This window comes from Anolis carolinensis, unplaced genomic scaffold (genome assembly GCF_035594765.1).
Source record: "Anolis carolinensis isolate JA03-04 unplaced genomic scaffold, rAnoCar3.1.pri scaffold_7, whole genome shotgun sequence".
NCBI lineage: Eukaryota > Metazoa > Chordata > Lepidosauria > Squamata > Dactyloidae > Anolis > Anolis carolinensis.
In genome coordinates, this window is record NW_026943818.1 from 38,453,404 (window position 1) to 38,468,201 (window position 14,798).

Sequence of the window (14,798 nt, forward strand, 5' to 3'; positions counted from 1 at the left end):
GAGGCTATCTAGTTCACAGCTTCTTCGTGCATCATGCAGCAGGGAGTTCCGCAGAGTATCAAAGTGAGAATGGACCCCTAAAGGTCATCTAGAATATCTAGTTAGAAAAGCCACCTAGTCTAGCGTACAGTTGGAAGGGGCACCTAGAGGTCATCTAGTCCATAGCTTCTTAGTGTATCATGCAGCAGAGAGTTCCGCAGAATATAGTAGTCAGAAGGGACCCCTAAAGGCCATCTAGACTATCTATTTGGAACGCCATTGAGTCTGGCATCGAGTTGGAAAGGGCACCCAGAGGTCATCTAATCCATAGCTTCTCCGTGCGTCATGCGGCAGGGAGTTCCACAGGGTATCAAAGTTGGAAGGGGTCCCTAAAGACAATCTATTAGGAAGGATATGGGGTTGTAAGGGCACCCAGAGGCCATCTAGTCCATATCTATTTAGTGTATCATGCGGCAGGGAGTTCCACAGAGTATAGAAGTCAAAAGGGGCAGCCAGAGGCCATCTAGTCCATATCTATTTAGTGTATCATGTGGCAAGGAGTTCTGAGGGGTATCGAAGTAAGAAGGGGTCCCTAAAGGTCATCTAGACTATTATCAGAAAGGACATGGGGTTGGAAGGGGCACCCAGAGGCCATCTAGTCCATACCTTTTTAAACTATGACTTAGTGCATTATGCAGCAGAGAGTTCCGCAGAGTATAGAAGTCGAAAGGGGCAGCCAGAGGCTATCTAGTCCATACCTTTTAAAACTATGACTTAGTACATCAAGCAGCAGGGAGTTCCGCAGAGTATAGAAGTCGAAAGGGGCACCCAGAGGCTATCTAGTCCATACCTTTTAAAACTATGACTTAGTACATCAAGCAGCAGGGAGTTCCGCAGAGTATAGAAGTCGAAAGGGGCACCCAGAGGCTATCTAGTCCATACCTTTTAAAACTATGACTTAGTACATCAAGCAGCAGGGAGTTCCGCAGAGTATAGAAGTCGAAAGGGGCAGCCAGAGGCCATCTAGTCCATATCTACTTAGTGCATCATGAGGCAGGGAGTTCCGCAGAGTATAGAAGTCGAAAGGGGCACCCAGAGGCCATCTAGTCCATATCTACTTAGTGCATCATGTAGCAGGGAGTTCCGCAGAGTATAGAAGCCAGAAGGAGCACCCAGAGGCCATCTAGTCCATATCTACTTAGTGCATCATGAGGCAGGGAGTTCCGCAGAGTATAGAAGCCAGAAGGAGCACCCAGAGGCCATCTAGTCCATATCTACTTAGTGCATCATGAGGCAGGGAATTCCGCAGAGTATAGAAGCCGGAAGGAGCACCCAGAGGCCATCTAGTCCATATCTACTTAGTGCATCATGCAGCAGGGAGTTCCGCAGATATAGAAGCCAGAAGGAGCACCCAGAGGCCATCTAGTCCATATCTACTTAGTGCATCATGAGGCAGGGAATTCCGCAGAGTATAGAAGCCGGAAGGAGCACCCAGAGGCCATCTAGTCCATATCTACTTAGTGCATCATGCAGCAGGGAGTTCCGCAGATATAGAAGCCAGAAGGAGCACCCAGAGGCCATCTAGTCCATATCTACTTAGTGCATCATGAGGCAGGGAATTCCGCAGAGTATAGAAGCCGGAAGGAGCACCCAGAGGCCATCTAGTCCATATCTACTTAGTGCATCATGCAGCAGGGAGTTCCGCAGATATAGAAGCCAGAAGGAGCACCCAGAGGCCATCTAGTCCATATCTACTTAGTGCATCATGAGGCAGGGAGTTCCGCAGAGTATAGAAGCCAGAAGGGGCAGCCAAAGGCCATCTACTCTATATCTACTTAGTGCATCATGCAGCAGGGAGTTCCGCAGAGTATAGAAGCCAGAAGGAGCACCCAGAGGCCATCTAGTCCATATCTACTTAGTGCATCATGAGGCAGGGAATTCCGCAGAGTATAGAAGCCGGAAGGAGCACCCAGAGGCCATCTAGTCCATATCTACTTAGTGCATCATGCAGCAGGGAGTTCCGCAGATATAGAAGCCAGAAGGAGCACCCAGAGGCCATCTAGTCCATATCTACTTAGTGCATCATGAGGCAGGGAGTTCCGCAGAGTATAGAAGCCAGAAGGAGCACCCAGAGGCCATCTAGTCCATATCTACTTAGTGCATCATGCAGCAGGGAGTTCCGCAGATATAGAAGCCAGAAGGAGCACCCAGAGGCCATCTAGTCCATATCTACTTAGTGCATCATGAGGCAGGGAGTTCCGCAGAGTATAGAAGCCAGAAGGAGCACCCAGAGGTCATCTAGTCCATATCTACTTAGTGCATCATGAGGCAGGGAGTTCCGCAGAGTATAGAAGCCAGAAGGAGCACCCAGAGGCCATCTAGTCCATATCTACTTAGTGCATCATGAGGCAGGGAGTTCCGCAGATATAGAAGCCAGAAGGAGCACCCAGAGGCCATCTAGTCCATATCTACTTAGTGCATCATGAGGCAGGGAGTTCCGCAGAGTATAGAAGCCAGAAGGAGCACCCAGAGGCCATGTAGTCCATATCTACTTAGTGCATCATGAGGCAGGGAGTTCCGCAGAGTATAGAAGCCAGAAGGAGCACCCAGAGGCCATCTAGTCCATATCTACTTAGTGCATCATGAGGCAGGGAGTTCCGCAGAGTATAGAAGCCAGAAGGAGCACCCAGAGGCCATGTAGTCCATATCTACTTAGTGCATCATGAGGCAGGGAGTTCCGCAGAGTATAGAAGCCAGAAGGAGCACCCAGAGGCCATCTAGTCCATATCTACTTAGTGCATCATGCAGCAGGGAGTTCTGCAGAGTATAGAAGCCAGAAGGAGCACCCAGAGGCCATCTAGTCTATATCTACTTAGTGCATCATGTAGCAGGGAGTTCCGCAGAGTATACAAGTCAGAAGGGGCACCCAGAGGCCATCTAGTCCATACCTTCTTCAACTATGACTTAGTGCATCATGTGGCAGGGAGTTCCGCAGAGTATCGAAGTCGAAAGGCGCACCCAGAGGCCATCTAGTCCATATCTATTTAGTGTATCATGTGGCAGGGAGTTCCGCAGAGTATAGAAGTCAGAAGGGGCACCCGGAGGCCGCCTAGTCCATAGCTTCTTCAGGCATCATGCGTCAGGGAGTTCCACAGAGTATAGAAGTCAGAAGGGGCACCCAGAGGCTATCTAGTTCACAGCTTCTTCGTGCATCATGCAGCAGGGAGTTCCGCAGAGTATCAAAGTGAGAATGGACCCCTAAAGGTCATCTAGAATATCTAGTTAGAAAAGCCACCTAGTCTAGCGTACAGTTGGAAGGGGCACCTAGAGGTCATCTAGTCCATAGCTTCTTAGTGTATCATGCAGCAGAGAGTTCCGCAGAATATAGTAGTCAGAAGGGACCCCTAAAGGCCATCTAGACTATCTATTTGGAACGCCATTGAGTCTGGCATCGAGTTGGAAAGGGCACCCAGAGGTCATCTAATCCATAGCTTCTCCGTGCGTCATGCGGCAGGGAGTTCCACAGGGTATCAAAGTTGGAAGGGGTCCCTAAAGACAATCTATTAGGAAGGATATGGGGTTGTAAGGGCACCCAGAGGCCATCTAGTCCATATCTATTTAGTGTATCATGCGGCAGGGAGTTCCACAGAGTATAGAAGTCAAAAGGGGCAGCCAGAGGCCATCTAGTCCATATCTATTTAGTGTATCATGTGGCAAGGAGTTCTGAGGGGTATCGAAGTAAGAAGGGGTCCCTAAAGGTCATCTAGACTATTATCAGAAAGGACATGGGGTTGGAAGGGGCACCCAGAGGCCATCTAGTCCATACCTTTTTAAACTATGACTTAGTGCATTATGCAGCAGAGAGTTCCGCAGAGTATAGAAGTCGAAAGGGGCAGCCAGAGGCTATCTAGTCCATACCTTTTAAAACTATGACTTAGTACATCAAGCAGCAGGGAGTTCCGCAGAGTATAGAAGTCGAAAGGGGCACCCAGAGGCTATCTAGTCCATACCTTTTAAAACTATGACTTAGTACATCAAGCAGCAGGGAGTTCCGCAGAGTATAGAAGTCGAAAGGGGCAGCCAGAGGCCATCTAGTCCATACCTTTTAAAACTATGACTTAGTACATCAAGCAGCAGGGAGTTCCGCAGAGTATAGAAGTCGAAAGGGGCAGCCAGAGGCTATCTAGTCCATACCTTTTAAAACTATGACTTAGTACATCAAGCAGCAGGGAGTTCCGCAGAGTATAGAAGTCGAAAGGGGCAGCCAGAGGCCATCTAGTCCATACCTTTTAAAACTATGACTTAGTACATCAAGCAGCAGGGAGTTCCGCAGAGTATAGAAGTCGAAAGGGGCAGCCAGAGGCTATCTAGTCCATACCTTTTAAAACTATGACTTAGTACATCAAGCAGCAGGGAGTTCCGCAGAGTATAGAAGTCGAAAGGGGCAGCCAGAGGCTATCTAGTCCATACCTTTTAAAACTATGACTTAGTACATCAAGCAGCAGGGAGTTCCGCAGAGTATAGAAGTCGAAAGGGGCAGCCAGAGGCTATCTAGTCCATACCTTTTAAAACTATGACTTAGTACATCAAGCAGCAGGGAGTTCCGCAGAGTATAGAAGTCGAAAGGGGCAGCCAGAGGCCATCTAGTCCATATCTACTTAGTGCATCATGAGGCAGGGAGTTCCGCAGAGTATAGAAGTCGAAAGGGGCACCCAGAGGCCATCTAGTCCATATCTACTTAGTGCATCATGTAGCAGGGAGTTCCGCAGAGTATAGAAGCCAGAAGGAGCACCCAGAGGCCATCTAGTCCATATCTACTTAGTGCATCATGAGGCAGGGAGTTCCGCAGAGTATAGAAGCCAGAAGGAGCACCCAGAGGCCATCTAGTCCATATCTACTTAGTGCATCATGAGGCAGGGAGTTCCGCAGAGTATAGAAGCCGGAAGGAGCACCCAGAGGCCATCTAGTCCATATCTACTTAGTGCATCATGAGGCAGGGAGTTCTGCAGAGTATAGAAGCCAGAAGGGGCAGCCAAAGGCCATCTACTCTATATCTACTTAGTGCATCATGCAGCAGGGAGTTCCGCAGATATAGAAGCCAGAAGGAGCACCCAGAGGCCATCTAGTCCATATCTACTTAGTGCATCATGAGGCAGGGAGTTCCGCAGAGTATAGAAGCCAGAAGGAGCACCCAGAGGCCATGTAGTCCATATCTACTTAGTGCATCATGAGGCAGGGAGTTCCGCAGAGTATAGAAGCCAGAAGGAGCACCCAGAGGCCATCTAGTCCATATCTACTTAGTGCATCATGAGGCAGGGAGTTCCGCAGAGTATAGAAGCCAGAAGGAGCACCCAGAGGCCATCTAGTCCATATCTACTTAGTGCATCATGCAGCAGGGAGTTCCGCAGATATAGAAGCCAGAAGGAGCACCCAGAGGCCATCTAGTCCATATCTACTTAGTGCATCATGAGGCAGGGAGTTCCGCAGAGTATAGAAGCCAGAAGGAGCACCCAGAGGCCATCTAGTCCATATCTACTTAGTGCATCATGAGGCAGGGAGTTCCGCAGATATAGAAGCCAGAAGGAGCACCCAGAGGCCATCTAGTCCATATCTACTTAGTGCATCATGAGGCAGGGAGTTCCGCAGAGTATAGAAGCCAGAAGGAGCACCCAGAGGCCATCTAGTCCATATCTACTTAGTGCATCATGAGGCAGGGAGTTCCGCAGATATAGAAGCCAGAAGGAGCACCCAGAGGCCATCTAGTCCATATCTACTTAGTGCATCATGAGGCAGGGAGTTCCGCAGAGTATAGAAGCCAGAAGGAGCACCCAGAGGCCATGTAGTCCATATCTACTTAGTGCATCATGAGGCAGGGAGTTCCGCAGAGTATAGAAGCCAGAAGGAGCACCCAGAGGCCATCTAGTCCATATCTACTTAGTGCATCATGAGGCAGGGAGTTCCGCAGAGTATAGAAGCCAGAAGGAGCACCCAGAGGCCATGTAGTCCATATCTACTTAGTGCATCATGAGGCAGGGAGTTCCGCAGAGTATAGAAGCCAGAAGGAGCACCCAGAGGCCATGTAGTCCATATCTACTTAGTGCATCATGCAGCAGGGAGTTCTGCAGAGTATAGAAGCCAGAAGGAGCACCCAGAGGCCATGTAGTCCATATCTACTTAGTGCATCATGAGGCAGGGAGTTCTGCAGAGTATAGAAGCCAGAAGGAGCACCCAGAGGCCATGTAGTCCATATCTACTTAGTGCATCATGCAGCAGGGAGTTCTGCAGAGTATAGAAGCCAGAAGGAGCACCCAGAGGCCATGTAGTCCATATCTACTTAGTGCATCATGAGGCAGGGAGTTCCGCAGAGTATAGAAGCCAGAAGGAGCACCCAGAGGCCATGTAGTCCATATCTACTTAGTGCATCATGCAGCAGGGAGTTCTGCAGAGTATAGAAGCCAGAAGGAGCACCCAGAGGCCATCTAGTCCATATCTACTTAGTGCATCATGAGGCAGGGAGTTCCGCAGAGTATAGAAGCCAGAAGGAGCACCCAGAGGCCATGTAGTCCATATCTACTTAGTGCATCATGCAGCAGGGAGTTCTGCAGAGTATAGAAGCCAGAAGGAGCACCCAGAGGCCATGTAGTCCATATCTACTTAGTGCATCATGAGGCAGGGAGTTCCGCAGAGTATAGAAGCCAGAAGGAGCACCCAGAGGCCATGTAGTCCATATCTACTTAGTGCATCATGCAGCAGGGAGTTCTGCAGAGTATAGAAGCCAGAAGGAGCACCCAGAGGCCATGTAGTCCATATCTACTTAGTGCATCATGAGGCAGGGAGTTCCGCAGAGTATAGAAGCCAGAAGGAGCACCCAGAGGCCATGTAGTCCATATCTACTTAGTGCATCATGCAGCAGGGAGTTCTGCAGAGTATAGAAGCCAGAAGGAGCACCCAGAGGCCATGTAGTCCATATCTACTTAGTGCATCATGAGGCAGGGAGTTCCGCAGAGTATAGAAGCCAGAAGGAGCACCCAGAGGCCATGTAGTCCATATCTACTTAGTGCATCATGAGGCAGGGAGTTCTGCAGAGTATAGAAGCCAGAAGGAGCACCCAGAGGCCATGTAGTCCATATCTACTTAGTGCATCATGAGGCAGGGAGTTCCGCAGAGTATAGAAGCCAGAAGGAGCACCCAGAGGCCATGTAGTCCATATCTACTTAGTGCATCATGAGGCAGGGAGTTCCGCAGAGTATAGAAGCCAGAAGGAGCACCCAGAGGCCATGTAGTCCATATCTACTTAGTGCATCATGCAGCAGGGAGTTCTGCAGAGTATAGAAGCCAGAAGGAGCACCCAGAGGCCATCTAGTCTATATCTACTTAGTGCATCATGTAGCAGGGAGTTCCGCAGAGTATACAAGTCAGAAGGGGCAGCCAAAGGCCATCTAGTCCATACCTTTTAAAACTATGACTTAGTACATCATGTGGCAGGGAGTTCCCCAGGGTATCAAAGTCGGAAGGGGCCCCTAAAGGTCATCCAGACTCTCTCGCTGGAAGCCCGTCTCTGTCCCTAGGGCTCGGGGCCGGTCCGCCCAGGGCACAGCTTCCTCCGGGACGGGGCCTCGCTGGGCATGCTGCGCGAGCTGATGGTCATGATCCGCATCTGGGGCCTCCTCAAGCCCAGCTGCCTCCCCATCTACACGGCCACCTCCGACACCCAGGACAGCATGTCCCTCCTCTTCCGCCTCCTCACCAAGCTCTGGCTCTGCTGTGAGTACTATTATGATTATGATTATGATTGTTGTTGTTGTTATTATTATTATTATTATTATTATTATTATTATTATTATTATTATTCTGTGGCCCGCAGGCCGCGACGAGAGCCACCCGAGCGAGGCGGACGAGGGCCTGATTGACGAGTGCTGCCTCCTGCCCAGCCAGCTGCTCATCCCCAACATCGACTGGCTGCCCGTCAACGATGCCATCGTCAGCAAGCTCCAGAACAAGCAGCCCCTCCGTCTCCAGTTCGGGAAGCCCCCCGGCACCCTCGGACCCCCGGCCCCCCTCCCCATGGAGGCCACCGCCAGGTATGGAAGGGACCCCTCAAGGTCATCTAGACCATCCCTTGGGAAGTCCATCTAGTCCATAACTTTTTTGTGCGTCATGCGGCAGGGAGTTCCGCAGAGCATAGAAGTCAGAAGGAGCACCCAGAGGCCATCTAGTGCACAGTTTCTTCGTGCGTCATGCACCCCTAAAGGCCATCTAGACTACCTATTTGGAATGCCATCAAGATGAAGGGGCTCCCTGAGGCCAACTAGTCCATATCTTCTTCATGTATCATGCGGCAGGGAGTTCCGCAGGGCATCGAAGTCAGAAGGGACCCCTAAAGGTCACCTAGACTATCTATTAAGGAGGCCATGGAGTTGGAAGGGGCACCCAGAGGCCAACTAGTCCACAGCTTCTTGCTGTATCATGCGGCAGGGAGTTCCTCAGGGTATCAAAGTCAGAAGGGACCCCTAAAGGTTACCCAGACTATCTATTTGGAAGGCCATGGTGTTGGAAAGGGCACCCAGGGTCCAACCAGTCCATAGCTTCTTCATGCATCATGCAGCAGGGAGTTCCGCAAGGTATCAAAGTCAAAAGGGACCAATGAAGGTCATCTAGTCTATCTATTATGAAGGCCATGGAGTTGGAATGGGCACCAAGAGGCCATCTAGTCCATAGCTTCTTTGTGCATCATGCAGCAGGGAGTTCCGCAAGGTATCAAAGTCAAAAGGGACCAATGAAGGCCATCTAGTCTATCTATTATGAAGGCCATGGAGTTGGAATGGGCATCAAGAGGCCATCTAGTCCATAGCTTCTTTGTGCATCATGCAGCAGAGAGTTCCGCAGGGTATCAAAGTCAGAAGGGACCCCTAAAGATCATCTAGACTGTCTATTAGGAAGGCCATGGAGTTGGAAGGGGCACCCAGGGTCCAACCAGTTCATACCTTCTTCATGCCTCATGCAGCAGGGAGTTCTGCAGGGTATCAAAGTCAGAAGGGACCCCTAAAGATCATCCAGACTATCTATTTGGAAGGCCATGGAGTTGGAAGGGGCACCAAGAGGCCATCTAGTCCATAGCTTCTTCGTGCATCATGCAGCAGGGAGTTCTGCAGGGTATCGAAGTCAGAAGGGACCCCTAGTGTGAGGTGATGTTTTTACGCATGGAATAAGTGTCCGCTTGGTGTGTCTCCAGGGTCCCTGGGCAGCCCAAGATCGACCACCTCCGGCGGCTCCACCTCGGGGCCCACCCCACCGAGGAATGCAAATCCTGCACCAGGTAAGGACCGTGTAATGTCTAACGTCTGTGTGGTTGTGTGGCCATCTGTCGGGAGGGATCGGATTGTGCCTTCCTGCCTGGCAGAAGGGGGTTGGACTGGATGACCTCTTGGGGTCTCCTCCAACCTTAGCATTCTGTTATTCCAAAGCCCTATTTCTCCACGAACCTGCTAATGTCTATGCAGTCATATGGCCATCTGTCGGGAGGGATCGGATTGTGTCTTTCCTGATGGCAGAAGGGGTTCAGACTGGATGGCCTCTTGAGGTACATTCTAACTCTAGGATTTTATGATAATAAACCCATCTGGTCCAACCCGTTGCTATGCATAATAATAATGATAATAATAATAATAATAATAATAATAATAATAATACAGTAGAGTCTCACTTATCCAACATAAACGGGCCGGCAGAACGTCGGATAAGCGAATATGTTGGATAATAAGGAGAGATTAAGAAAAAGCCTATTAAACATCAAAATAGGTTATGATTTTACACATTAAGCACCAAAACATCATGTTATACAACAAATTTGACAGAAAAAGTAGTTCAATACACATTAATGCTATGTAGTAATTACTGAATTTATGAATTTAGCACCAAAATATCACAATGCATTGAAAACGCTGACTACAAAAATGTGTTGGATAATCCAGAACGTTGGATAAGTGAATGTTGGATAAGTGAGACTCTACTGTAATAAGTAATAGTAGTAGTAGTAGTAATAAATGATGATGATACTGCTAATAGTAATATAATATAAATAATAATACTAATAACATAAATAATATGAATAATATAAAGTAGTAGTAGTAGTAGTTATAATAAATGATGACCATGATACTGCTAATAGTAATATTGTAATATAAATAATACTAATAATATATACTAACATTATAAATAATATAAATAAAACTAATAATATAAATAATAATACTAATATAAAGTAGTAGTAGTAGTAGTAGTAGTAATTGATGATGCTGATGATGCTGATAGTAATATTATAATATAAATAATACTAATGATATAAATAATAATACTAATAATATAAAGTAATAGTAGTAGTAGTAATAAATGATGATACTGCTAATAGTAATATTATAACATAAATAATACTAATAATATAAATAACAATACTAATAATATAAAGTAGTAGTAGTAGTAATTGATGATAATGATGATAATGATAATAGTAAAATTATAATATAAATAATACTAATAATCTATACTAATAATATAAATAAAACTAATAATATAAATAATAATACTAATAATATAAAGTAGCAGTAGTAATAATTGATGATGATACTGCTAATAGTAATATAATATAAATAATACTAATAATCTATACTAATAATATAAATAATATAAACAATACTAATGATATAAATAATAATACTAATAATATAAATAATAATACTAATAATATAAAGTAGTAGTAGTAATAATTGTTGATGATGATACTGCTAATAGTAATATAATATAAATAATACTAATAATCTATACTAATAATATAAATAATATAAATAATACTAATGATATAAATAATAATACTAATGATATAAATAATAATACTAATAATATAAAGTAGCAGTAGTAATAATTGTTGATGATGATACTGCTAATAGTAATATAATATAAATAATACTAATAATCTATACTAATAATATAAATAATATAAACAATACTAATGATATAAATAATAATACTAATAATATAAATAATAATACTAATAATATAAAGTAGCAGTAGTAATAATTGTTGATGATGATACTGCTAATAGTAATATAATATAAATAATACTAATAATCTATACTAATAATATAAATAACTAGCTGTGCCCGGCCACGCGTTGCTGTGGCGAAGTATGGTAGTATGGGAAATAAAGTATTGAGGAATTGGTGGTAGTTAAGGTAAAGAGTCCCCTGGGCTGAGTGGGTTGCTAGGAGACCAAGTGAGCGGAACTTAGCCTTCTAACTGGCAGCAATTGGATAAAAACAATTATTCCTCTCCCTCTAATTAGGACTTTATTTTTCTTTTCTTTTTGTTGTATCAACCTAGAGGCATGGATGAGGGGTTGTGATGTCAATTTTCGAGGTTGTGGGGTGTTTACTTTTGTTGTTTTGTCCACTGCCGTGATGCCATCACTCTTTTATATATATAGATATAAATAATACTAATGATATAAATAATAATACTAATAATATAAAGTAATAGTAAGTAGTAGTAGTAATAATAATAATAATGACCACCGTTTCCTTGCCCGGCAGATGTGGCTGTGTCACCATGCTGCGTTCGCCCAACAAAACCACGGCGGTCAAGCAGTGGGAGCAGCGCTGGATCAAGAACTGCCTCTGCGGCGGGTTGTGGAAGCGGATGCCCTTTGGGTGCTAGAAATCCCAAGACGCTCAGGGGATACACAGGGACTTCAGGGGCCAAACGTTCCTGATTGATTGACACTTCCATGGGTTAATGGGACGCCCCGCCGCTGGAATATTATTGGGACCCTAAAGCCCTGCAAAGCGATCAGCACTGAGCTGCTAGCTTTCTACTTGCGGGGAATTTAATACGTTTTCTTCTTGTTGTTTACCATGATTTTGTAAATAAAAGACGGAGGAGGAGATGCTTTCAAGGACTATTTCAATACGAATATCAAGCCGATCTGGCCTTCAATCCTTAAGCCCTGCAAAGCAATCAGCACTGAGCTGCTAGCTTTCTACTTACGGGGGATTTAATACATCTTGTTGTTTACAATAATTTCGTAAATAGAAGACGGAGCAGGAGATGCTTTCAAGGGCTATTTCAATACGAATATCAAGCCAATTTGGACTTCAATCCTTAAGCCCTGCAAAGCGATCAGCACTGAGCTGCTAGTTTTCTACTTGCGGGGAATTTAATACGTTTTCTTCTTGTTGTTTACAATGATTTTGTAAATAAAAGACGGAGCAGGAGATGCTTTCAAGGACTATTTCAATACGAATATCAAGCCGACTTGGCCTTCAATCCTTAAGCCCTGCAAAGCAATCAGCACTGAGCTGCTAGCTTTCTATTTGCGGGGAATTTAATACGTTTTCTTCTTGTTGTTTACAATGATTTTGTAAATAAAAGACGGAGGAGGAGATGCTTTCAAGGACTATTTCAATACGAATATCAAGCCGATTTGGCCTTCAATCCTTAAGCCCTGCAAAGCAATCAGCACTGAGCTGCTAGCTTTCTACTTACGGGGAATTTAATACATCTTGTTGTTTACAATAATTTCGTAAATAGAAGACGGAGCAGGAGATGCTTTCAAGGGCTTTTTCAATACGAATATCAAGCCAATTTGGACTTCAATCCTTAAGCCCTGCAAAGCAATCAGCACTGAGCTGCTAGCTTTCTACTTACGGGGAATTTAATACATCTTGTTGTTTACAATAATTTCGTAAATAGAAGACGGAGCAGGAGATGCTTTCAAGGGCTATTTCAATACGAATATCAAGCCAATTTGGACTTCAATCCTTAAGCCCTGCAAAGCGATCAGCACTGAGCTGCTAGCTTTCTATTTGCGGGGAATTTAATACGTCTTCTTGTTGTTTACAATAATTTTGCAAATAAAAGACGGAGGAGGAGATGCTTTCAAGGACTATTTCAATACGAATATCAAGCCGATTTGGCCTTCAATCCTTAAGCCCTGCAAAGCAATCAGCACTGAGCTGCTAGCTTTCTACTTACGGGGGATTTAATACATCTTGTTGTTTACCATGATTTTGTAAATAAAAGACGGAGCAGGAGATGCTTTCAAGGGCTATTTCAATACGAATATCAAGCCAATTTGGACTTCAATCCTTAAGCCCTGCAAAGCGATCAGCACTGAGCTGCTAGTTTTCTACTTGCGGGGAATTTAATACGTTTTCTTCTTGTTGTTTACAATGATTTTGTAAATAAAAGACGGAGCAGGAGATGCTTTCAAGGACTATTTCAATACGAATATCAAGCCGACTTGGCCTTCAATCCTTAAGCCCTGCAAAGCAATCAGCACTGAGCTGCTAGCTTTCTATTTGCGGGGAATTTAATACGTTTTCTTCTTGTTGTTTACAATGATTTTGTAAATAAAAGACGGAGCAGGAGATGCTTTCAAGGACTATTTCAATACGAATATCAAGCCGATTTGGCCTTCAATCCTTAAGCCCTGCAAAGCAATCAGCACTGAGCTGCTAGCTTTCTACTTACGGGGAATTTAATACATCTTGTTGTTTACAATAATTTCGTAAATAGAAGACAGAGCAGGAGATGCTATCAAGGGCTTTTTCAATACGAATATCAAGCCGATTTGGCCTTCAATCCTTAAGCCCTGCAAAGCAATCAGCACTGAGCTGCTAGCTTTCTACTTACGGGGAATTTAATACATCTTGTTGTTTACAATAATTTCGTAAATAGAAGACGGAGCAGGAGATGCTATCAAGGGCTTTTTCAATACGAATATCAAGCCAATTTGGACTTCAATCCTTAAGCCCTGCAAGGCGATCAGCACTGAGCTGCTAGCTTTCTATTTGCGGGGAATTTAATACGTCTTCTTCTTGTTGTTTACAATAATTTTGCAAATAAAAGATGGAGCAGGAGATGCTTTCAAGGACTATTTCAATACGAATATCAAGCCGATTTGGCCTTCAATCCTTAAGCCCTGCAAAGCAATCAGCACTGAGCTGCTAGCTTTCTACTTACGGGGGATTTAATACATCTTGTTGTTTACAATAATTTCGTAAATAGAAGACGGAGCAGGAGATGCTTTCAAGGGCTATTTCAATACGAATATCAAGCCAATTTGGACTTCAATCCTTAAGCCCTGCAAAGCGATCAGCACTGAGCTGCTAGTTTTCTACTTGCGGGGAATTTAATACGTTTTCTTCTTGTTGTTTACAATGATTTTGTAAATAAAAGACGGAGCAGGAGATGCTTTCAAGGACTATTTCAATACGAATATCAAGCCGATTTGGCCTTCAATCCTTAAGCCCTGCAAAGCAATCAGCACTGAGCTGCTAGCTTTCTACTTACGGGGAATTTAATACATCTTGTTGTTTACAATAATTTCGTAAATAGAAGACGGAGCAGGAGATGCTATCAAGGGCTTTTTCAATACGAATATCAAGCCAATTTGGACTTCAATCCTTAAGCCCTGCAAGGCGATCAGCACTGAGCTGCTAGCTTTCTATTTGCGGGGAATTTAATACGTCTTCTTCTTGTTGTTTACAATAATTTTGCAAATAAAAGATGGAGCAGGAGATGCTTTCAAGGACTATTTCAATACGAATATCAAGCCGATTTGGCCTTCAATCCTTAAGCCCTGCAAAGCAATCAGCACTGAGCTGCTAGCTTTCTACTTACGGGGAATTTAATACATCTTGTTGTTTACAATAATTTCGTAAATAGAAGACGGAGCAGGAGATGCTATCAAGGGCTTTTTCAATACGAATATCAAGCCGATTTGGCCTTCAATCCTTAAGCCCTGCAAAGCAATCAGCACTGAG

At 44.7% G+C, this 14,798-nt stretch overlaps 1 protein-coding gene across 2 annotated transcripts in view; it reads left to right on the forward strand.

Moving 5' to 3' along the window:
* Positions 1–11,915, forward strand: part of med16 (mediator complex subunit 16) — a 52,690-nt gene extending 40,775 nt beyond the window's left edge. For both annotated transcript variants that reach the window (XM_062960321.1, XM_062960322.1), the window contains exons 12-15: positions 7,548–7,743; positions 7,844–8,060; positions 9,212–9,295; positions 11,565–11,915. In XM_062960321.1, the coding sequence (XP_062816391.1) occupies positions 7,548–7,743; positions 7,844–8,060; positions 9,212–9,295; positions 11,565–11,688 (621 nt within the window). In that variant the 3' untranslated portion in view covers positions 11,689–11,915. The remainder of the gene's footprint in view (positions 1–7,547; positions 7,744–7,843; positions 8,061–9,211; positions 9,296–11,564) is intronic.
* Positions 11,916–14,798: the final 2,883 nt, after the last annotated feature.